General features: G+C 39.3%; 3 protein-coding genes across 3 annotated transcripts; all 3 read left to right on the plus strand.

Moving 5' to 3' along the window:
• Nucleotides 1–318: 318 nt before the first annotated feature.
• On the plus strand, nt 319–12,750 carry washc5 (WASH complex subunit 5). The gene is made up of 29 exons (XM_026294270.1): nt 319–412; nt 1,059–1,288; nt 1,890–2,035; nt 2,230–2,314; nt 2,462–2,562; nt 3,076–3,268; nt 3,435–3,587; nt 3,767–3,880; nt 4,619–4,790; nt 4,918–5,045; nt 5,296–5,425; nt 5,596–5,708; nt 6,221–6,387; nt 6,652–6,727; nt 6,861–6,971; nt 7,450–7,590; nt 8,529–8,609; nt 8,792–8,893; nt 9,144–9,323; nt 9,458–9,582; nt 9,750–9,912; nt 10,066–10,168; nt 10,253–10,332; nt 10,481–10,584; nt 10,912–11,041; nt 11,221–11,317; nt 11,672–11,825; nt 11,975–12,062; nt 12,261–12,750. The coding sequence occupies exons 2-29, from the start codon at nt 1,103–1,105 to the stop codon at nt 12,315–12,317; spliced, it is 3,480 nt and encodes a 1,159-aa protein (XP_026150055.1). The 5' UTR covers nt 319–412; nt 1,059–1,102; the 3' UTR covers nt 12,318–12,750.
• Nucleotides 12,751–13,072: 322 nt separating this feature from the next.
• nsmce2 (NSE2 SUMO ligase component of SMC5/6 complex) lies at nt 13,073–17,230 on the plus strand. Its single transcript, XM_026293866.1, has 6 exons — nt 13,073–13,274; nt 14,192–14,304; nt 14,604–14,757; nt 15,196–15,287; nt 15,430–15,536; nt 16,852–17,230. Exons 1-6 carry the CDS (start codon nt 13,160–13,162, stop codon nt 16,961–16,963), a joined length of 693 nt encoding a protein of 230 aa, XP_026149651.1. The 5' UTR covers nt 13,073–13,159; the 3' UTR covers nt 16,964–17,230.
• A 2,482-nt stretch (nt 17,231–19,712) lies between these two features.
• Nucleotides 19,713–21,986, plus strand: lratd2b (LRAT domain containing 2b). Its single transcript, XM_026292970.1, has 2 exons — nt 19,713–19,879; nt 20,172–21,986. Exon 2 carries the CDS (start codon nt 20,369–20,371, stop codon nt 21,194–21,196), a length of 828 nt encoding a protein of 275 aa, XP_026148755.1. The 5' UTR covers nt 19,713–19,879; nt 20,172–20,368; the 3' UTR covers nt 21,197–21,986.
• Nucleotides 21,987–22,836: the final 850 nt, after the last annotated feature.

Below are 22,836 nucleotides of genomic sequence, written 5' to 3' on the forward strand. Positions count from 1 at the left end.
TTTAGTGGATCTCTGTCGCCATCTACAGGAACATAAGCTAATTATCTGGACTGGGTTGCAGAGGCAGCTACACCCGCCGCTCCGCTGGACCCACCTTTCTATTTGTACACTGTCCCTATTGATTCAGGCTGATGGGACCTTTAAAAAACGACATAATTTACATTTTCATATACCTCGTTTCAAATTCTGATTTTATTATGTGATAGTTAGAGGGAAAAAATCCTTAAATATAGCATATTCGCTTTTGGTAAAGGTCAAAGCATTGCTTTGGCCCCGCACGTCTCCGGCGCGCTGAATGAACCGAATCAAACACACCCAGTGGTGGAGTCATGTGGTTGGTCATGAGGAAGTAAACAGGGAAGAGACGATCCAAATAGACAACCACAAATCATACAGAGCAACTTTTAAAAAGGTTAGTTTGTCGAGATCTGTTTGTCTCTTGTTGTTTATCGTCATCTATTGCATTGTGGCTAAACAGAGAAGCTAGCAGGCTAAATGCTAAGTCTATAGCTAATATAGCTGGAGCTAATGACAGAGCTAACATTTGTATGACCATATAAAAAAAACTACACTCGTCAAAAAGCCCCAACAACAAGGCGTTAAGATGTTTTTCAGCGTGTTATAATGTGTGTTCAAACAATATGGAACTCGTTAAAATGTTGTGAACATTTAGGCTAAAATGTGTTTCAAACTTCATAATAATGCCTGTCACATGCATTAGCTAGAGCTTGTCGCGCTGTATTTCAGGTGAGAGAAAGCATCAGGCTTCTGTAATACACTCTAACAGGACTAGATTGAAGTAATGCAGATTAAAATAAAGCTATCACTAAACCCCCTGGGAGAGTACAGGTTTATTTACTTATCTCAGGAAGAGTCCGGACTCAGGACCAGCCAAGGGTCTTGCACCAGAGCATTTCAGTAGACATTCAGATGAAACTGGGGTCTAAATAATAATAATAATAATGATCAAAAAACATAAAGTAAAAAAACCTAACCTGAACAGAATAAATGTATTGAATTCAATTATATTAAAATTTCTTATCATTTCCTTTTTTCAGCTGGGATCTTTGCTTTTTTGTGCATCGTTATCCCTGAAGCCACTATGGTGGATTTCCTGGCAGAGAACAACCTGTGCGGTCAGGCCATCCTCAGGATAGTGTCCAGGGGAAATGCCATCATTGCTGAACTCTTGCGCCTCTCTGACTTCATCCCTACAGTTTTCAGGCTCAAGGACAAGAGTGACCAGCAGAAATATGGAGACATCATCTGTGACTTCAGCTACTTTAAGGTATGTATTGAAACAGGGCTGCATTACATTAACCAGCCATTTGTGGCCTAAAGCTGAATGTGCTATGACTGAAGAGATTTGGGGTAACTTCATATTCTCATTTAGACTGCACAAAAAGGATTGACTGTAGTAGGAGGTTATGGTCATTTCTGCTCATTATGATTAAAGGTACAATGTGTAAAATGTGGAAGATGTAGCAGCACCTAGTGGTGCAATTGCAGAATGCAACCTTCTGAGCAACCCTCACACCCTGCCCAGCTGTTTCCAGGTGCAAGGTAGGGTATGGTGGTTGTCATATTTAAAACACACGACTCCCTATCTGGAGCCAGTGTTTGGCTTGTCCATGTTAGAAACATGGTGACTCAACATGGCTGCCTCCTTGAAAGGAGACCAGATCCCTATGTGGATTTAAAAGGCTTATTCTAAGATTAAGAAAATGCAACGCTATTTATAAGTAGTAGCAGTGGTAGTTTAAGTAGCTCTCTGATTGGAATAAATGTATTAATAATTTCTTAATTGTTTGTGGCTTTATGTGTATTTTCATGAAGAATTAAATATTGGTTGCACTTGCAGTGTTTCATGATACTGCTTTATCTGCCAGGGTCCAGAGTATTATGAAGGTAAGCTGGAAGCTAAACCTGAGCTGCAAGACCTGGATGAAGAGTTTAGAGAAAACAACATTGAGATTCTGTCGAGGTTCTATCTGGCTTTTGAGAGTGTCCACAAATATATAGTGGATCTTAACAGGTAAGACAGTGCTGTGGTTTTTTCGAGGGTTGGCTCAGTTCACTTTCAGTTCAGTCAGAACTCTATTTGACACATACCTTATTCCTCTTTTCTTTTTGAAATCATAAAACATGATAAAGATACTATTTTGCACATTATTCAGTGATGATACGATGCTGTTTATATGTGATATGATATTTCCCTCTTCTCTCCAGATATTTGGATGACTTACATGAGGGTGTTTATATTCAGCAGACCCTAGAGACTGTGCTTCTAAATGAGGATGGAAAGCAGCTTTTAGTGCGTAACACAAATGCAAATCAGTTTGAATTTCATAGCATTACAGGAACTTTACAGGAAAAATAAGTGATTTCTTTGCCCTCATTTTAACACTAACTGAAAATACATGGCTGAATTTGGCTGAAAAGTTTTTGTCTTTCCACCCAGTGTGAGGCTCTCTATCTCTACGGAGTCATGTTGCTTGTTATTGATCAAAAAATCGAAGGGGAGGTTAGAGAGAGGATGCTTGTTTCCTACTATAGATACAGGTGAGGTTGTGACTAACATGCTCCAATGTACAACATTCACATGCTGACTCACACAGTTGATGCACTCAATTCACTTGTTAGCCTGTGAGCTCACTCATAGTGATGTCTCACTTTACTGATACATACGCACATATGTGCTGGAGAGTAGCATTATACTTTATATACCTTATGTCTTTTTTATTTCTGACTCTGTCTTTGTTACTTGCTGTACAAACAATTTTATGTAAATTTAAATGTAACTAAATATAAATATGTGGAACATTTAGTTCACTTAATAGCTGACTTATTCATATTTTAATGACCCTGTCAAACCCTGCTAGTTAGTGCATCTCATCTTAACCACTGAACATGCACAGGCACTAAAATGATCTTTTATCAAAATTTATATTACAAATTATACACGAATAGTTGTTTCCATTGTTTGTCATTATTGTTTTTTGTCACCTTATTGCTTTCTTTTGTATTACAAATTCCTTTTTTTAAACACAGTGCATTGTTTCACATTTTCATTAGCGCTGCTCGTTCATCAGCTGACTCCAATCTCGATGACATCTGTAAGCTCCTCCGAAGCACAGGCTACTACAGTCAGCCTGGAGCCAAACGGCCAGCAAACTACCCAGACAGCTACTTTCAGAGAGTTCCCATCAGTTCCACTTTCATAAGCATGGTCATTGGGAGGCTACGCTCAGACGACATCTACAATCAAGTGAGAAACATTTGGTTGAACATCAATTTCCACTTAAAAAAAAAGAAATTACAAGCTTTGTCAAGTTTTCCTTTGCTGCAGATTTTATGAGATCATCATAAAAGGGTAATGATTGTGTCAAATATCTGCTGCTGGACCTAAAATCACATTTCTTTCTGTCCGCCAGGTGTCTGCATATCCTTTACCAGAGCACCGTAGCACAGCACTAGCTAACCAGGCAGCCATGCTGTATGTCTGCCTCTACTTCAGCCCCTCCATACTGCACACCCAGCAGGCCAAGATGAGGGAGATAGTGGACAAGTACTTCCCTGACAATTGGGTAAGACATTTGTTCTGTGATTGTTCACTGGGAAAGCTGTATGCTTAATATGCTTGGACAATGTCACACTAATAGATTAGAACTGAATATGAATAATTGTATGAAATGTTATGGTATTCACTGTGTCTTGTTTTCATTTATACTGTTGCACTCGGCTGAGTTGTGTTGCCTGTCCACAGGTTATCAGTATTTACATGGGCATCACAGTGAACCTGGTGGAGGCGTGGGAGCCATACAAAGCTGCAAAGACTGCTCTCAACTATACGCTGGACTCTGCTAACATCAAAGAACAGGTATTACAACAAATGTATTGGCTTCAAAGCATAGGCTGCATGGAAACATAAGAATAACTTATTAAAACATATTTATCAGATAAATGACCACTTATGCACAAACTGGCATTAAAAAATCTGCCTATAATGTAGATGTAGAAGAAATTAGTTTTGGAATTTGTGTTGTGTTCTGTCTGCTAACAAGGAGGGGGTGGGGTTTATGACCAATACTTCAACCAATCACGAGGAACGAGGAACAATTAACTTGCATCTGCTTCATTTTTGAAGAGCTGTCATGTCATCCATCTTTATACACATTGCATGCTTCAAAGTCACACAGTCTTCCAATTTTTCAATTTGCAGCCCATCAATGTGCTAGTCTAGAGATAATCATGTCCACAGTATTTATAAGTCATCCATTGTGATTCTGCAGAATTTAAATAGAAACACAAGCATATTAATCACATTTCTGACATTTTTAAGCAAGACTTGAATGCTCTGTTAAAAAGAAGGTGAATATACATAAACTCTAAGTGAAGTATAAGAAGAAATGTGCAATGTCATAGTCATGAAGAACTGCACTCATACTGTAGCCAGTATAGCAGAGATGAAGTGATGTTGTTTAGTTTGTCATCTGTATGTTTTCATGCTTCCTAAAGGCCACTAGTGGCAGGGAATAAATGATGTCTAAGATGAAAGTTTTTATTGTATTTTTGTTGTATCACATGAACACTACTGGCACCATCACTGTGCATTTAGGCCACTCGTTATGCAGCTAGCATGGAGAGCCTGAGGCCCCAGGTACAGCAGCTGCTGAAGGAAGGTTTCTTAAGAGAGGAGATCATCTTGGACAACATTCCCAAACTACTCAACTGCCTGAGGGATTGTAATGTTGCTATCCGCTGGCTGATGCTGCACTCTGCGGAGTCAGGTGAGAAGATTTTTCCTTTAAGACCACAATGCAGCCTATTCAAGGATTCATAATGTCAACAAAATTAAAAAAAACAATGTTAATGAAAAATTGTTGTAGATTTACAGTTTCATCTTCTGTATCATAGCCTATGACCCAAACAACAAGCGACTGCGTCAGATCAAAGACCAAGTGCTCAGTGACTCCAAGTACAATCCAAAGATACTCTTCCAGCTTTTACTAGACACTGCTCAGTTTGAGTTCACACTCAAGGAGGTGAGTCTCCCATCATTACTGAAGAATCTGACGTGTATAAAGGGAAGTATGAAATTAATGCCAGGATCATTTCAAAGTGATCCAGCCAACTCATTAGGTGTGTCTGTTCTTTTTTTCTATTAGCAAACAGTGAGACAGCATATGGTTAGCCAGTCTATCATTAGCGGACACAAATTTAATGTTCTCATTATGCAGCTCATCTGACTAATCCTTCCTCATTGACTCAGCATCTGTGCGGTCCCTTTTCCAGATGTTCAAGCAGATGCTGTCAGAAAAGCAGATCAAATGGGAGAGCTACAAGAAGGAGGGATCAGAGAGAATGACTGAGCTGGCCGAAGTCTTCTCTGGTGTCAAACCTCTTACCAGGGTGGAGAAAAACGGTGAGAAAAATCATGGAAAAAAAATGCATGAGAGACACATACAAGGAGATTGACATTACTTATACTATTTTTATTTTTATACTAACTTTAGCTCTTGTAAATAGACCTGTTTTATCTGATCTTCACTTTTTTTCTCTTCTTGTGCAATACACCTATAATTCTTCTTACAGAGAACTTACAAGCCTGGTTCAGAGAAATATCAAAGCAGATCGAGTCTTTGAACTATGAGGACTCTACAGCTGCTGGGAGGAAAACAGTCCAGCTCATACAGGCTCTTGTTGAGGTGAGCGAGATGAAGATATTTTCCCTGTGGATTTACGTTTCCACATTAAACTGATGCTGCTAAATAAAGACAACATTATTTGAATTACTGGAGAATACAGTATGTTGATTGCCTTAGCTTCATGCATATAAGAATTGAATCTAAGAACAGTGAATGAAAACAGCAGCAAAACAAAGAGAATAATATAACTTCTATGAAGTGCTTACAAATAGATACACATAATAGAAATGCCTTGTTGGCTCAGTGGATTTCAATGGCTTCATTTTCTCCTGTCTGTCCTGTCAAAATTAGAAATGAAACAAATATAATTTTCATATAAATTGTAAGAACTGGGTTATGCATATTTTTATAGGCCCAATAATAAAAAAAAAAATCATCTTCCAAAAATCAGAGCCAGTAGAAGATTTTTTTTATATGCATGAAGAAAATGACACTGCTAAGAAAGTTCCTATAACCCTTGTTTACGTCTGTACAGTTATGTGGGTTTTTCACGTTTTTCTCTTGTTTATCAGGTCCAGGAATTCCACCAGTTGGAGTCTAACCTGCAGGTCTGTCAGTTCCTGGCTGACACCAGGAAGTTCCTGCACCACATGATCCGCACCATCAATATCAAAGAAGAAGTCCTCATCACTATGCAGATAGTTGGAGACCTGTCCTATGCATGGCAGATAATTGACAGGTGCTCGCCTCCTTGCTTTGGTAGAGCAGTTGATACACACTTCAGTTAGATGCTTTATTAGTAACTGATTGTTTTAATGTGTTTTGTATTTAGACTTTCCTCAGTAACATGTAGATAGTATTAGATGTGTCTTTACATGGATAGCTAGAGATGCTCTGTAAAGGTTTTTATATAAACCTTGAAGACCACGGTGCTGCAGTTGCTTTGACTTTGCAGTACAAATTTTATTTTATTTTTTTCTCTGGCTTATGGTTTATTCTGCAGCTTCACATCCATTATGCAGGAGAGCATCAGAGTCAACCCATCCATGGTCACAAAACTAAGAGCTACATTTCTGAAGGTGAGGGCTATTTGTGCCCAACAAAAACCTATCTATATTAAACAAATGTATGTACATTTTCCCTAAGACTTTGTGTTAATTTAAATGATCATGTCCTGTGATGCTCAAATCATTTCTGTGCCCCTGTAACCAGCTGGCGTCTGCACTGGATCTTCCGTTGCTGCGTATCAACCAGGCCAACAGTGCTGACCTGCTGAGTGTTTCGCAGTTCTACTCTGGAGAGCTGGTGTCTTATGTCAGAAAGGTACAGTATATTAAAGTCGTGTTTGCTCCTTAGATCTTTGCTTCTGTTTTCAAAGGTTTTTAAGCAGAGATGAAATATTGATGTTTCCTATGGTACTCTCAGATGAATATGGTGTGAAAACTTTCAACAAGTGACTTCTGCACATGACAAGTTATTGTTTAGTAGCTGTGCTGTAACAGCTGCAACCATGATTACTGTTTCTACATCCATCTGTTTGGCAAATTTACCCAAAAAGAACTACTTAATGGATGTGTACTTGAAGGTACTGTTACCTTCTGGTGTCATCAGCCACATGCCATGTTACTTTGTTCTTGGAGGATTTGTTCTTACTAGCTGTACACAATTTTTTTTTTTTTTTTTTTTAATATCTGCAGCGCTTTGTACCATCTGTTTTTGCACACTATTCTTTCAACCCAGATAAAATAGATTCATGTTGGTTCTCAGTTTTGGTATGATTTTTTTTTTTTTCTATTCCCAGGTGCTTCAGATAATCCCCGAAAGCATGTTCACCTCTCTGGCCAAGATCATCAAACTTCAGATCCATGACATCATGGAGGTGCCCACACGGCTGGATAAGGACAAGCTAAAAGACTACTCCCAGCTTGGGGCTCGCTATGAAGTAAAACAGCTCCCTGAAATAGTCACAGTATCTCCTTGTGTGTTGTTTGAAGTTGATTGTTCATGTCATTGAAGTAATGAAAAAAGAAATCCTCAGAGCTTATATATAATAAAAATAGTAGATAGAGGCCTCAAGTTGTTCATTCTGTTTTGATGTTGACTCATCTGCTGTTTGTGAGTCTGAGGCAATTCTAGTTGGCATTTCAGAACATTTTTCAATCTCACAGCTTTTGATGTGAAATACAAATTGGAAAAGAGAGGCTGATATGGAAACAGACTGTCAGCAGACTTACTTGAATTGCATTAATTAGAATTTGACAGACTGATATGGAAATGGCACATTTTGAAATGCAATCTTGCCTTCAATGCCTTAAAATTAAATATCATTGTTAGAGTTTAACTTATGACCTGGATTTCAATATTAAACTTGAAAACAAAATAGAATAGAGAGTTTCAGTATGTCCTGTATGCCTATCTTTACTCTTTATACCAACTGGGTCAATTGAATTTAAGGTTCATTGGATTCTGTCTGGGGCAGCATGGTGGATGAGTGGTTAGCACTGTTGCCTCACAGCAAGAAGGTCCTGGGTTCGCAACCCGGCCTTTCTGTGTGGAATTTGCATGTTGTCCCCGTGCTTGGGTTTACTCCAGGTACGCCGGTTTCCTCCCATAGTCCAGTCAGTTGATTTGTGACTCTAAATTGCCCATAGGAGTGAGTGTGAGTGTGTGAGGTTGTTTGTCTTTGTGTGTCTATATGTGGCCCTGTGATGGACTGGTGACCTGTCCAGGGTGTACCCCTGCCTTCCACCTGAAAGAAAGCTGGGATAGGCTCCAGCAGATCCCAGTGACCCTGGTTAAGGAATAAGCGAGTATAGAAAATGGATGGATTCTGTCTGTCATTTGTGTGCCTAAACATCCTTCTGCTTCATGCGGTTACAGGTGGCTAAACTCACTCATGACATCTCCATTTTCACTGAGGGGATCCTGATGATGAAGACCACACTCGTTGGTATCATAAAGGTACATGATGTGAAAAGGTTATTTGGAATGAGTTAAATGTTTTCTGTCTGTACCAATAATGTGATGATGGAATACTTCAACATCTTTGTTGCAACATGCAAGCAGAGATTTGGTGCCTAAATGAGCCATGGTGCATTGCAATGATGGCTTACTCTATCTGATGACTTTACTAACATTTTCAGGTGGACCCTAAGCAGCTTCTGGAGGATGGCATCAGGAAGGAGCTGGTGAAGAGGGTAGCGTATGCACTGCACAAAGGGCTGATCTTTAACCCCAAGGCTAAGGTCAGGCATCAGATCCACCACATATTATTTATCAGTATTTAAAATTGTGAAACATGTTATGTACTAAATTAAATCACAGGATTCTTCATACAAGTTAAGACGTTTCTCGAGCACACAGGACAAAAACATTGTACAATTAGAGTTTTGGCCCAGAATACTTTAACTGGTGTATTTTCTTGTCCTGTGAAAATCATGCAAAACAATGACAAATAAAAAGATGAAATGTGTCAAAAGTACAATACTCTCTCAGCCCAGTGAGCTGATGCCCAAGTTGAAGGAGATGGCGGCCACCATGGATGGCTTCTACAGGTCGTTTGAGTACATCCAAGACTATGTCAGCATTTATGGCCTTAAAATCTGGCAGGAGGAAGTGTCACGCATCATCAACTACAATGTGGAACAGGAATGCAACAGCTTCCTCAGGACCAAGGTTAGGCTTAGAGCATTAGCATGCTGTCTACTGTATCTGATCACATCCCTGAATTTGACATCAGTTCATCTCTCCGGAATTATAGGAAATCCTGTGGTTATTTGAAATATCAAGTCTTTCCTTGTTTCAATTAGATCCAGGACTGGCAGAGTGTACACCAGTCCACCCACATCCCCATCCCCAAGTTTCCATCTGTGGATGAGTCTGCCACCTTCATTGGCCGTCTTTGCAGAGAGATCCTCCGAATCACTGATCCCAAGTGTGTCTTCTCAAATGTAACAGTGAACAAGTTAACACTGTTATTTCTCTTTTAGCATCTGGGATTCATGTATAGATTATGATACAAGCTTTGCTCTATATGGTATTGTAAATGCCAACTCTTGCAGCATGTATGACATAGCTGACAAACGTTGGTCCTTTCTACAGGGCAACGTGCTACATTGATCAGATGAACACCTGGTATGACCTGAAGAACCACCAGGAGGTGACCAATAACAGGCTGTTCTCTGAGATCCAGAACACTCTGGGTACATTTGGCCTCAACGGGCTGGATCGCCTGCTCTGCTTCATGATTGTCAAGGAACTGCAGGTAGTCAGACCTCAATAAATGTCACAATATTTGCAATAAAGTTACCACTACATAACACAGAGCGAAAGCATTACACATTTTAAGGTCTGTAAAGTATTTTATTGTATGTACCTGAGTGTATTTGCGCTGATGGCAACCTGTTTCTTTCACCAGAACTTTCTGACAATGTTTCAGAAGACCATCCTGAAGGACAAAGCTGTGGTGGATGCCTTCAAGACTATGCTGGGTGCTGTCAACCCAGTCCAGGGCATTGTGGGTAGGTAATAATTTAGGAAAACCTTCAACCTTCTGGGATATTTTATTCTGTGAAAAACAAACAAACAATTTATTTCTGCAATAGCTAATGCCAACAAAGTGTATACCACTGCTGTGGCCAAAACCCAGAAGATTTGGGGTGCATACTTGGAGGCCATCATGAAGGTACTGGTCAATGATTTTATCTCATTTAGGCCCTTGAAATAAATATTAATATGACTCTTAATGACATTCTTTGAGATTCAGAGTTGACAATTTTCCAATACAGACAAGATGCCATGAGAATAATGTTAAACGCTTATGTTTGTTGTAGGTTGGGCAGATGCAGATTCTCAGACAGCAGATTGCTAATGAGCTGAACTACTCTTGCAAGTTTGATTCCAAACACCTGGCTGCTGCCTTGGAAAACCTCAACAAGTCAGTCTCACTACAAAGTGCTTATCGTTTTAATATAATCACTCCCGTGTTAATTTGGTTTTCAACTTGGTTTCAGTATCATGTGAAGACACTGCACACAAATTGTGGGTTGTTGCTTCAAAGTGTTGATTATGCTATTATGTTATGTTATGATTTGACTTATGGTACATTTATGTGTACCATAAACACATATTTAATTGATTACTTTTTTCACTGAGGTTTAATACTGCATCAGTGACTGCATTATGATCATGCCCTTGCTGTAAGCCTTAATTGGAAAATATGTGAAACTACTAGCTGATAAATGATTAATGAGCTTCTGCCCAGGTCTCTACTGGCAGACATTGAAGCACACTACCAGGACCCATCCTTACCCTACCCTAAGGAGGACAACACTCTTCTGTATGAAATCACAGCCTACTTGGAGGCTGCTGGCATTCACAATCCACTCAGCAAGGTTGTGGAGATTAGGATTGTTTCCCACACACACCCTCTCAATCTGTATCAAATTTCACCTGTGCTCATCATTGCACGTTTGTTTTTTTGATTGATTCTATATTATCTTTTGGTTGTTTGGTTGTATTTGGTTGTATTTTAGAGGATGCTCTCCCTGATCTGTTTTGTTTATGCATATAGATCTACATCACCACAAAGCGCCTACCCTACTTTCCCATCATCAACTTCCTGTTTATTATTGCTCAGCTGCCTAAACTTCAGTACAGCAAAAACCAAGGCAAGTTTTTTTTTCCTGCCTTCAATTTGCTGCATCACAGGACAAACATCAAACTATTGATGTTAATGAGTTATTAAGTTGTACATTACAGCAAAGGGTATGATATGGCCAAGTTCTTTTAATGATTCATAATATGATGTATATTTTTAGAAAGAAAATTTGCCAGCTGAATTTCTCCTACATGTTTTAACACAAATTTTTGCCAAGACCTCACTATTATCTTAGAGTGTGAATGTTGTTTTTAGTTGAGTAGGCTACTCATTATACTCAGCATGCATAGAGCATTATTATCACGATGAGTGAACACATCTCAAAGTTAAGACTGCATCCACATCTGCACTTATTTCTTCTCAGGAATGACCTGCAGGAAAGCCACAGACCCAGTTGACTGGCTTCCCCTTGTTCTGGGCATGCTCACCCTCCTCAAGCAGTTCCACTCCAGATATACACAGCAGTTCCTCGCTCTTATTGGTCAGTTCATCCGCTCAATCATGGAGCAGTGCACAAGGTAACAATACAAACTTAAATACAATGGAATAATATGTTTGCTTTTAAGTAAACATATTATTTTTCTTCTTGTTTGCTTGATATGATTAATACAATGAAACATATTCTGTGTTATGAATTAGTTTCATGTTGCATTTGACCCTATTATAGTCAGAAGATCCCTGACATGCCCTCTGATGTGGTGGGAGCACTGATGTTCCTGGAAGACTATGTGAAGTACACAAAACTGTCCCGCAAGGTACAACTTTCATCTTATTAATGCTGTAAAAAGGAGGTAGCTGCAATTTGTAATTGCTCTATCTTAATGTGTTTAACATATGCAACAATCTTATTATACAGTAAGATAGTTACTGAACTATAGACCTTTTTGAATTGCATTTTTACTGTATGTTCTGTGGGATTGTAAAATGTATTTATCTTTCTGTTTTATCCAAAGGTTGCTGAAGCCCATGTGCCCAGTTTCATTTTTGATGAGTTTAGAACAATACTGTGAAGATCTGGATGAAGCACTTTATCTGAAAACTATACTGTCATAGGCAGACATTTTAGCTTGTCATAGTAGGAAAAGCATAGTTTTAATAACAATGACAAACATGGCACGAGTGTGACAGCAAGCCAGCATGCCCAATACCAAGACTGAGAAAATGAAGCTGCTAAATGAATTTAGCCTTCATAAATTTCATTCTTTGCAGCTGTGCTTTTCTGCTGTGAAGACTCAATATGTCTTGAGAAAACAGCCTGTTGACTTGTTTAGGTCCATTTCATCGTTCATTCCATTACAGTGTTAATGCACTAACAGACTGTATATAGCTAGAAAATTGCATTTGCCAATGAATGAGCTTGCTAACTTTGTCTATTTTCACTTTGTTCCAATTTTTAAAATGTGATTAATAAATAATATTGCTCATAATATTTTTTATTATTATCTTGCTCATGATATGTCGTTTTTTTCCTCTTCCATTTATCATTTAACATTTGGGACAAGGATTTTACGTTGAACAAGCAGATCCGGAAGTCAGGACTTAGATAGATACAGTTAGCATTAACGCTAGTTATAAAATTTTCCCATGTTACTTTCGTATTTTCCCTTATTTTTTTGCATGTGCATTTTCCTGTTATCTTTATAAAACCATAACAAAAACACACAGTTAACTGCTTCACATTCATGCTGTACGCTAGGTACGAGTTTGCTGACAATGATCGCTGAACGCAATGCTTGCAAAAGACCGGAAGGTGCGTCACACCGGATGTGGTCGTATTTGGACAATACCAGCGAAGACAGTTCCGCTGGTTTAACAGTTTTGATGTTATATTGGTTGTGTTTGTCCCTCCATAATGTCTCTGGGTGCCGTACATGCGATATTGTCTGACCTGAAGTCATGTCAGTCAGACATCGGGACAGGAATGGACATTGTGACAGATGTGGCTATGGACCTGATGGAAGCTCAGGGTAAGTTAACGTCGAGCCTCAGTGTGTGTGTTTACAGACGGTGCCAGGCTGAGCTTTATTTCACTCTCATTTACAACAACTGACCTTAAGTAAAGTATGGAGGTACCTGCACTTAGACATTTCCATCGTTTGGTAAAGTTACCTAATACTTAAGTTGTGCTACATATCCAAGGGAAAAACCTTTCACTTTACTACTCGTGTGTCAGCTGCATCAACACTGGCGTTAGTTGTTCTCCAACAAATCATATACAAAGAAAATCCACGATGAGTTTATAAAATAGGAAACAGTAATGTGGACTGTCGAGCCCCTCCGGTGACTTTCAAGAAAACGAAAAACAAGTATATCCCGTGTTTAATAACGCGTGGGATGAAGAGATTCAATGCGAGACAGTATTATGTTGTGTCCATGACTTACTAACATGTGGTAATAAATAAATAATATAATTACATTTGTTCACTACATAAGAAACAGCAAACCTGCAAAGGAGCAAGCATTCTCTCCTTTACCACATGTTATTAAGTCATAGCAACAGTATTTTATGCATTTATTATTTTATTTTATTTATTTTTTCATGTCACCACAGGGCTCTGGACAATACAGTATAAAATATAGGTAAAATTGGCTCTGACTTTTTCTACTTATCAGTTGTTCTCTTTATTAAAAAGTAATCTAATCTAAGTAATGTTATATGTTTAAGTATCATTATCTAATGATTAAATTATTTAGAAGTATTCTGCGCAGTGAGTAGTTCTACCTCTGATACATTAAGTACATCTGTTGACAGTATTTTTTCTTTAGATAAATGTGATTCTGAATACAAAGGAGGATAGCAGGATATTTTAAATAGCATGATGTAGCTACTTATACTTAAGTAAAGCCTCTAAATACTTCTTATGTGTATGGTGTTATGTTACAGCTGATGGGACAAATCCTTGTGTCAAAGAGATGGAGGCCATGATTCTGGACTGCGCCAAGCTAGACAGAGAAATCAACTATTTCGTTGATGTTGTGCAGCAAGTCACATCTGAGGTGAAAGTGCTGCAGCCTTGTCTAATCGCATACGTGGAAAACATGTTTACCTCTGTATTATATGAGCAGGTCAGGCTGGAGTTGCAGTACTAGAAAAAAGACTTCGTTTAATGAAAAGTGCATCAAGATGTTTGATTCTTTGGAAGGTCATTTAGTGCTCGTCACAGCTCCTGCTATGCTGTATACACTCGTATTTTCCAAAATGGCAAGATGTTAGTTTTAAACAGCAGAGAAAACACTGAAATTGTCTTTAATTGTAAAGGTCAAGGAAATGGCCTAACATCCTGTAATTTCTGTAGGTTGCCTCTCAGCAGCCAGAGGCCATGTTTGGCCTGTCTGCCAAAGTGAAGGAACAATTTACAGAGAGGATAGCCAAACTCTCTGATGATGATCTGCACAGTCACCCGAAAGTATTAGCCTTCAAGGACAGCATCAAGAACTCTCTCAACCAATGTAAGGCCTGTATAGAGAAATTAAAAGAATTTTGCCCTGCTAGACTCAGTGTAATGTATCTAGGACTTACACCAGCCTTTGATAATAGCTATTCTTGCTAGAGAATCTTGGCATGTGTCTTCTTGCTTGTGCTTAATTATTTAATTATTTATTTATTTCCTTATTTGATGAATAATCATGTTTGCTCGACAACTTGCAGCTATTATTTTTGAACTATCTCTGTAGTTATTTTTAATGGTTTAATAATATATGCAGGATTCTCTCTGAATTTGTTAATATTTTAATGGGACATGTTGTTGTGTTCCATAGATGTACAACATCCAACCTCATGTCAGTGCCTGCTGGATACTGTACTGCCATCCTGTCATTCATTCAGTTCATAATTTATTACTGAGCTCGGACATTTGGAAACAAACTCTATGTATGTTGTGTTTTCAGCAAGCCAAGCATCAGCAGAGAACATGGAGGAGCTTGATGAGGACATTGCTGTTACACAGAGCCAAGTTAACTTCTGCTGCCCACTCACACAGGTTCACCAGCCCTTCCCTCTTTTCTATATATGTATATTTATCCCTAAGCACTGACAGTACCATACTGTGTAAGTTTTAGCATCAGTAAAACATTGTCTCTGTGTTTCAAGATGTAAAACATCACTGTGCATTTGTATTCCAGGTGGAAATGGTGAACCCAGTGAAGAATAAGAAGTGTAACCACCACTATGATGAAGAAGCCATAGTGACCCTGATCAAAACAAGACACAGCCAGAAAAAGAAATGCCGGTAAGATACTCTCTTGTGGAGGACTGTTGAAAATTGAGTCAGATTTTGCTGCAGTAAACAACTCAGCAGGCTGGCGTGCGACCAACAGTCTGCCTTAATTCATATTTTCCTCTATATCCTGCTTTGATGTTAGAGTCCAATTAAATGGGGTTGATCCTAGAGGAATGCTGATGAAATCCCATTTGGTATATTACTGTCAAAGAACCCTGCTTATTGTCAAGAGTCCTGACTGTGGTCACTGCACACACCTTACATTTACAATTTTAGCAGCAGATGAAATGCTGTACCTGTTGTCAATAGAATTTCAGAAAGAACGAGTTTTTCAGTCTGTAAATTAAAAATACAGAATAGCGCAACTACAAAATGAAATTTGTTCCAAAAATACACATTTCAAAATAAAAAATATAAATTCTAGTGCTTTAGTGCAAAACCAGTCTGTGTATGTAAAGCTGTACACATTTCTGTACTTACACTTTTTAAAAGCTTTTTGAATTTAGCAACTTCTTTTATTTAGACATCTCAGGGCTTACCAGCCTCCTTAAAATAAACCTGGGAACAGTTCAGTTCTTTACAGAACTTACATTATGTAAACCTATGACTCTCGATAGCATTAGCTGTTAGCTTCTCTAAGAGAATATCAGGGTGGTGGCATTGCAAGTGGCTTAGCATCTTTGTGATACTGCCTGTGTACTTCACTTTTACCAGGCAGTACTGCATATCTTAATTTGTCCCATCAATGTTGTTAAAACCAGATTTTGGACTTAAGCGTGGATGGGGTATCTCATACTTTTTCATACTTCTGTCTACCATTCTTCTGCTGGAAGCTGCTTCTTCTTTTTTGGACAGTTAACTTGCGCTCCAGTTTCCCTCCCTCATGTGTTGAAGTGCCACTGCGAGGAGCTACGAAGTAGCAACGCTGGGAGCAGGGACATCTCTTTATGCTAGAGTGCCTTATGTTTTTCTTATTTATTAAAATATTGATATTTGATGCTGGCGTATCAATCATATCTCACAAAGATCGATAGTATATCACAAAAAACAAAGATATACTGCCATATCGATATTTTCTCGCTTCCCTAATCTCCACACCTTTGCAGCCCTGAAGTGCCCATCATTGTGGTCTTCATGGGTTTCAAAGCTTTCATATGACAGTTGTCAAAGCACCTGTAATGGGTTGATACAATGTGTTTTATACACAACAATAAGAGCTTTTATATAAAAACTATAAAAACAATCGAAATATTATTAATAATTGCAATTATGATATAATTTTATTGTGTGCCGCTCTCTCTCTCTCTCTCTCTGTGTCCTCTAGCTGTCCTGTGGTGGGCTGTGGAAACGCAGATGTGAAAGAGTCAGATCTCATTCCCGACCAGATGTTAAGGAGAAAGATCCAGAGCCACAAGAGACAAAACAACCGGACCTAGTATCTTTTTAGCAGCACAGTCATTTATCTTAAAACCCATGTCTTGGTAATCTTTTTTGTACATTACTGTATTTTGAGAGAGTTACTGTTAACCTATGTTCGCTGATGTTATTGTGAAAAAATGTATAATTTGTCATTTGGGGATTTGTTACTCAGGTGAACTCAGTTTTGATATTAGTGGTGATAATTTGTATTTCAGCTGGAGTGATTTGTGGACTCCAGTCTTGTTGAATGTAATTAAAAGCTGCAATCTTTGCCTATACAATAACAATGATGTTGCAAATGTCCTTCTGTTCACATGATGCAGTAAATTGACGGAACCACAAGAGAGCAGCCTCTGCACGAGGACATGGGATTAATGTAGAACCAGGGCAGAGGAAGTTAAAGTTTCATCTCTGGAGTAAAGTTTCTGTTTCAGGTACCCTAGGATTATTACTAGAGCTGTGACCATCACTGGCAAATTTATTGTTTCTTCAGACGAGCATGTGTATGTACTTTACGTCCAATCCAACATACATGAACCACAATAGATTTCTTTTATGTGGCATGTGACTCTCCTGTTTCGAAATAATAGTTTGTTCTAATTGCAGGTAACTGAATCCTGTCGATAATGAAAGAATTTCCTCAAAAAAGCCGCTTTGTGAATGAGGCGTAAACAAACCATTCTTTAAACATTTGTGGGAACGCACTTACGAGATCAACTCGCTCCCTTCCTGCCTACTATTGCTTCCTGTGAAGGGTCTTAAAGGGTTCCAATAAGAAACAAACAAAGCCTGCGTTGAGATGAAACTAGGTGAAGCTAATCTTTTAATAACCTTACATCAGGCATTTTACAAACCCCTAATTGTGCTTTCCCTGCAAACAGCGCGTCACACGGCACTAAGAGCATTTTTCCAATGAAGATATTAATTGGCAACAAACGATGTAGCTAATATTGATTCATTTATTTTCCACTCTGCTTCATTTTGAATTACCATTCTTCGAATCTAATCTTGTTTACTGCACAACATGTTATGTCACAGGTAATTTCACAACAGTTCAATTTGCTGAAAGTGAACAGGCATCAGCTTTGCATTCACCATATCACAGGCAGAGCCATTAAGTGAATTTCACTGGAGGCACACAGAGCTGTAAATATCCTCAGACGTTCAATCACTATATCGTATGGGCACGCAGTACTGAGGAAAACAACATTCAGTCAATTCCCCATAGATGTTTACTTTCTTCTGGTTATGTTTGATCTGGAATTCACATTCATCTGTCCATATGCTCAAAGAAGTAGGTGTAATGGCTGTCTGAAACATTGTAAACCTCGATATCTGACTTGCCCAAGGAGGATTTTACCTTTGGCTGGAAGTGAACATAGTCTCACTCTCTGGCACATGAGTCCTGGTCGGGACAGTGCCAGAGTTGGATGGAGAAGGAGGAGCTCAGGGCTTAGATGAGACTGGCACTCCCAACTCTGGTGTGATCCAGGTGTCATGCTTTTCTCCCACTCCCATCACAAAAAGAAGACTGGCGCTGATTTGGTGAGAGTTGTCAAGGGAACTATTTATTCTCTCTGTGGTTGGCCACATGACCTTAACTTGCGAAGTGAAGAAAACAGTTTCCTTTAGAGCAGAGTTGCGGTATTTAAAGCTGCAAATGTTACTGCAACTTTCCAGGAAGTAACAGGATGCAGATAAAAAAGTGTTCTGTAACAGTTTGACAATTCATGCGCTCACAGTTACAGCTGCTCAAGTAGACCTTTTTCTTCTGGGGACATTTTGATGTGTTACCATAGGAACAGTACAAATAACAAATAATAAAATGACCCCATTTAACTGCCTCAGTTTCAGAGTCCTGGTATTGTACCTGGTGACTTACTTTACCCCCCTCATGGCTTAGTGGGACACTTCATTTTCAACTTTATAAAATAGCCAGACTGCATTCAGAAGTACTTACCATCACTGTTTGATAGTGATGTATAGCCTTTTGTAGTTCAAGAGGTTTAGGGGCAAAAAGCCAAAATCCATTGCAAAATTGATATTTTCATTTTTGGGAAAATACAGGAAGAACAATAATTCAGAAAAATCAGTCTGGATTAGGTCTCAATGGCTATTCATAATTGACATAACTTGGTTGAATTGGATTGAAATGTAACGCCCCCCACCCCTCCCCCCAACACACACACACACACACACACATCCTATTAGATTTAATCAAATATTTCCTAAGAAAATATTGAACAGCAGTTATTCTTGATTGGTAGTTTATTTCCCAAGTTTTATTCCTTAACTTCACGAGTCCCTGTACATACAACAATATAAATTTATATAAACCTAAATAAAAGTCTTTCCTTTCATAATCAGATTTTACTTTTAAACCTTATTTCATCTTAACACACAGCTTTATGGCCAAATAAAGGAATATTTGGCTGGTATGCTGACCAGTTTCTAACCATAACCATATTTTAAATAATATAGTTTTCCCTTTATCCTTCCAGTCTGAGGGATACACTTTGTTTTATTTCTATAAACTTAAACAATAGGAAACATATCAAATGTGTTAAACTAAACAGATTGAACTCACCAATTAAAAGATTTTATTTTGATAATGGTCTTAAATGATCTCAAGTCAAATGAAGATTCTTTCTCTATCTGTTTAAACAAACTTCAAGACTGAATATGTAAACGAGGCAAAAAAAAAAAAAAGGCACCCTGTCGCTTTAAATGGCAACACCTCCCAGCAGTCACTAGATCCTGGCTGAGTTTCTCTGCAACAAACAGTGGTTCATGCAACAGACGGTGTTTTACAGCAGAGGTCTACCATACAGGAAGGAGCGCAGCTGCCACACACGCTCTCAGTTCGTCTGCTGTTTGTCGATGTGACACCAGGAGAGTGTGACAAGCTGCTGTGACAAGAAGCCAAACAGCAGGTAAGTGTGTGTGTGTGTGTGTGTGTGTTGGGGACCAACCTAAATTAAATGAACTGAAGTCATTCTAGAGTAGACACGGGATACACAGGGCGGATTGTATCGTATAGTGCTGAGGTTGTATAAAAAGTACAAACTGATGTAGTTAAAATTGGGAGTTTGGTGGAAAGTGTGAGCCAACAGGTGTGACCTGACACACCTGTTGGGAATGTAAACGTGTGATAGTTGGACTCGCAGGTGGGTTTCGATCGCCTTCTCAACTCGTTGTTTAAGCAGCTGTTTTGTTTGTTTGTAGGTGCAGCTGAAGCTCATTTGGACACTGAGCTGGACATGGATTATTGGTGTCGGTGTTCGCCGCTTCGGATTTAGTTAAGACGCTGCCCAGCCCTGCGCCTCCTTCCGTCTCTTCTCCGGTGAAGTGAGTGCACCAAGAACAGGTGGAGCCTGTTCCTGTGTTGAGCTTTACGCTTCCTTCAACCACCTGTCACTTTTATGGGGAACCAGGTGGAAAAACTAACGCATTTAAATTACGCGGAGGTGCCAACGTCGGATCCAAATGGGTTCGACCCGGACGATGACGGACCGCGGATTGGCGTCTCTTACATTTTCTCCAACGATGACGACGACGACCACGACGACAACCTGGAGCACTTCCCATCAGAAAACCACAAGGTAAACCCTGAAGAGCAGAAATTCGACCCCCAGGACGAACTGGAGTGCGGGATCTTCTACCGAGAGGAGTGCGTCTACGAGAGAAACACCGGAGCCGCGACATACACTGCGGAAAGTCTCCTGAACAAGTGCAGACCGGGGGACCTGCTGGAGTTTGTGGCCACTGGGCAGTATCCGCACTGGGCTGTTTACGTCGGGGACTTTCAGGTTGTTCATTTACATCGTGCTGAGATAAAGAACAACTTTCTCACGGATGTCAGTCAGGGCAAAAAGGGCAGGATAGTCAATAACCTCTACAGATACCGTGCGCTCCCGCCGGAGGTGATTGTGCGCAACGCCCTGGACCATGTGGGGTCGAGAGACAGAGAGCTGTACTGGAGAAACTCGGAGTGTTTTGCTGCCTGGTGCCGCTTTGGCAAACGGGAGTTCAAAATCGGAGGGGAGATACGGATTGGGAAGCAGCCGTACAGGTTAAAATTGGTCTTTTCAGAGAAGAAGAATCACGTCCTGGAGTTTCAAAGCCTGGAGGACGTGATCATGGAAAAGCGGAGGAACGATCAGATCGGCAAAGACGCTGTGACGCAAGAGATGGCCAACCATCTGAACTCAACACATGAAATCAAAGAGGAGCATTTTGGCAACTCATAGTGGCTGTTTGGTCATCTGGTGATGATGCGAGGAGTGGAATATGTTTTGAGTTTGTGTGTTGGTTTGGAGCTTTTATGCCTCCGGTTAGCCAGTTAAGATCTGTGTCCAAGAGCCTGTGGGCAAAGCAATGTGCGTCTTCATAAAAGTTAAAATTCATCTTTACAAAAATAAATAAAATCTGTTTTCTCCAAAATCGCAGAAAAAGTCCTGACACCATGGGACAACACTTTAAGTGCATTAGTGAAGCAGATCACAAGAGTCAAAACAAAATTTCCAGCTGAATGAATTTGCCTTGAAAACGAGTTAAAAATACACAGCCCACTAACAAATTACCTCCCTCCAAAGGAAATAATATTTTGTTCACTCAGCCCAAGATGAAGAGACTTATAGTTGGTAGAGTTGCATCATCAGAGCTGCACCTGCAATCTAATCAGAGTTTAATTGTCCATAGGTATCTTACTAATCCAATGAATCTTTGCACAGAGGAGCAAAACCTTCGGTGTCTACCTGCCAATGGTGCTGCAAAGCACTTGATCCTATACAACTCAGGTGTTGGAGACCAATACTGAGTGAAGAGAGAGGACTGCAGCTTATTGTGTGTCAACCTTGAGGATTCCCTTCTGTTGCTATACATCCACGAATGCGTAGCTTTACCCTCTGTTTGATTGTTTTGTGGACATTGTTCACAGCTGTGTGTGCACTTTGATTCATGTGTTTCAACAGTTTATTTTTTGGAAAAAAAATATGTTTGTATGAAGGACTATGGAAATAAATCTATATTTGAACAGTACAGTTTTTTTTTTCTCTTTTTACTGAAGGATTGTGACTTTTAAAAAGTTTTATGGGATTCTCAGGAAAAGTAGGTTCTTCATTATTGTCTCAAAACCAGCACATGTACATGCAATGTACATGATTTGAAAGCAGCAACTCCACCACCATCATAAACGCAGTTCACACCCTGGAGGAGTTTGCTGTTGTGGGGTGAAGTGGGCTGGCTGCCCTGTTCAGTCCAAGCTGTTATTTATTATTATATTAGCCTTGGATCAGCAGCTCCCTGAACTGCAGAAACATTAGCTTTGTTAGCTTGTATTAAATCGTGTTCTGTGTTGGACATTTTGCTGTTAACACCTCTGCTGATTGAAGACCAGTAATTGTTGAAAGTTTAGCCTCAGGGGAAAAATGTTCTTAAGCCATATTTGGATTTTCTTCCTTTCTCTGAAATTACAGCAGTCACTACATGTCACATTTCATTCACTTGTTTGTGAACACCCACAAATAGGCTCAAATGTTTCTCAGCTAAATCACATTCCTCTTCAGTTTTGGTAAAAATAAAAAGGAATACATGAATAGTATTGCTGTTTATAGAATATGATCTGATTAAAGTGATCTGATTTAAAAAAAAAAAAAAAAAAAGAACAAGCCATAAAAGTTAAAGATATACTACAGGAAACAGATATAACCTTACGGCTACCTCTGATATTGCCAGTGTCAATGTCCAAGTAATGTGGAGTAATTCCTGTGAAACACTTTACAGTATTCTCACATACAGAGGCTCAAACGGAAATTACAGCAGGCTCTGCTTTGAGCTGCTAGATGTCTTGTTTTTTTTTTTCTCCTCTGTGGTTCAGAGGGAGCTGATG

The sequence above is a fragment of the Mastacembelus armatus genome, chromosome 16, assembly GCF_900324485.2.
Source record: "Mastacembelus armatus chromosome 16, fMasArm1.2, whole genome shotgun sequence".
NCBI lineage: Eukaryota > Metazoa > Chordata > Actinopteri > Synbranchiformes > Mastacembelidae > Mastacembelus > Mastacembelus armatus.

Coding starts and splice junctions, on each gene's coding strand:
- washc5 (XM_026294270.1), top strand. CDS start 1,103: ATGGTGGATTTCCTGGCAGAGAACAACCTGTGCGGTCAGGCCATCCTC. Junction 6,388..6,651: donor GCATGGCAGATAATTGACAG/GTGCTCGCCTCC, acceptor TTTATTCTGCAG/CTTCACATCCATTATGCAGG. Junction 9,913..10,065: donor TGATTGTCAAGGAACTGCAG/GTAGTCAGACCT, acceptor TTCTTTCACCAG/AACTTTCTGACAATGTTTCA.
- lratd2b (XM_026292970.1), top strand. CDS start 20,369: ATGGGGAACCAGGTGGAAAAACTAACGCATTTAAATTACGCGGAGGTG.
- nsmce2 (XM_026293866.1), top strand. CDS start 13,160: ATGTCTCTGGGTGCCGTACATGCGATATTGTCTGACCTGAAGTCATGT. Junction 13,275..14,191: donor GGACCTGATGGAAGCTCAGG/GTAAGTTAACGT, acceptor GTTATGTTACAG/CTGATGGGACAAATCCTTGT. Junction 14,758..15,195: donor CAAGAACTCTCTCAACCAAT/GTAAGGCCTGTA, acceptor TTGTGTTTTCAG/CAAGCCAAGCATCAGCAGAG.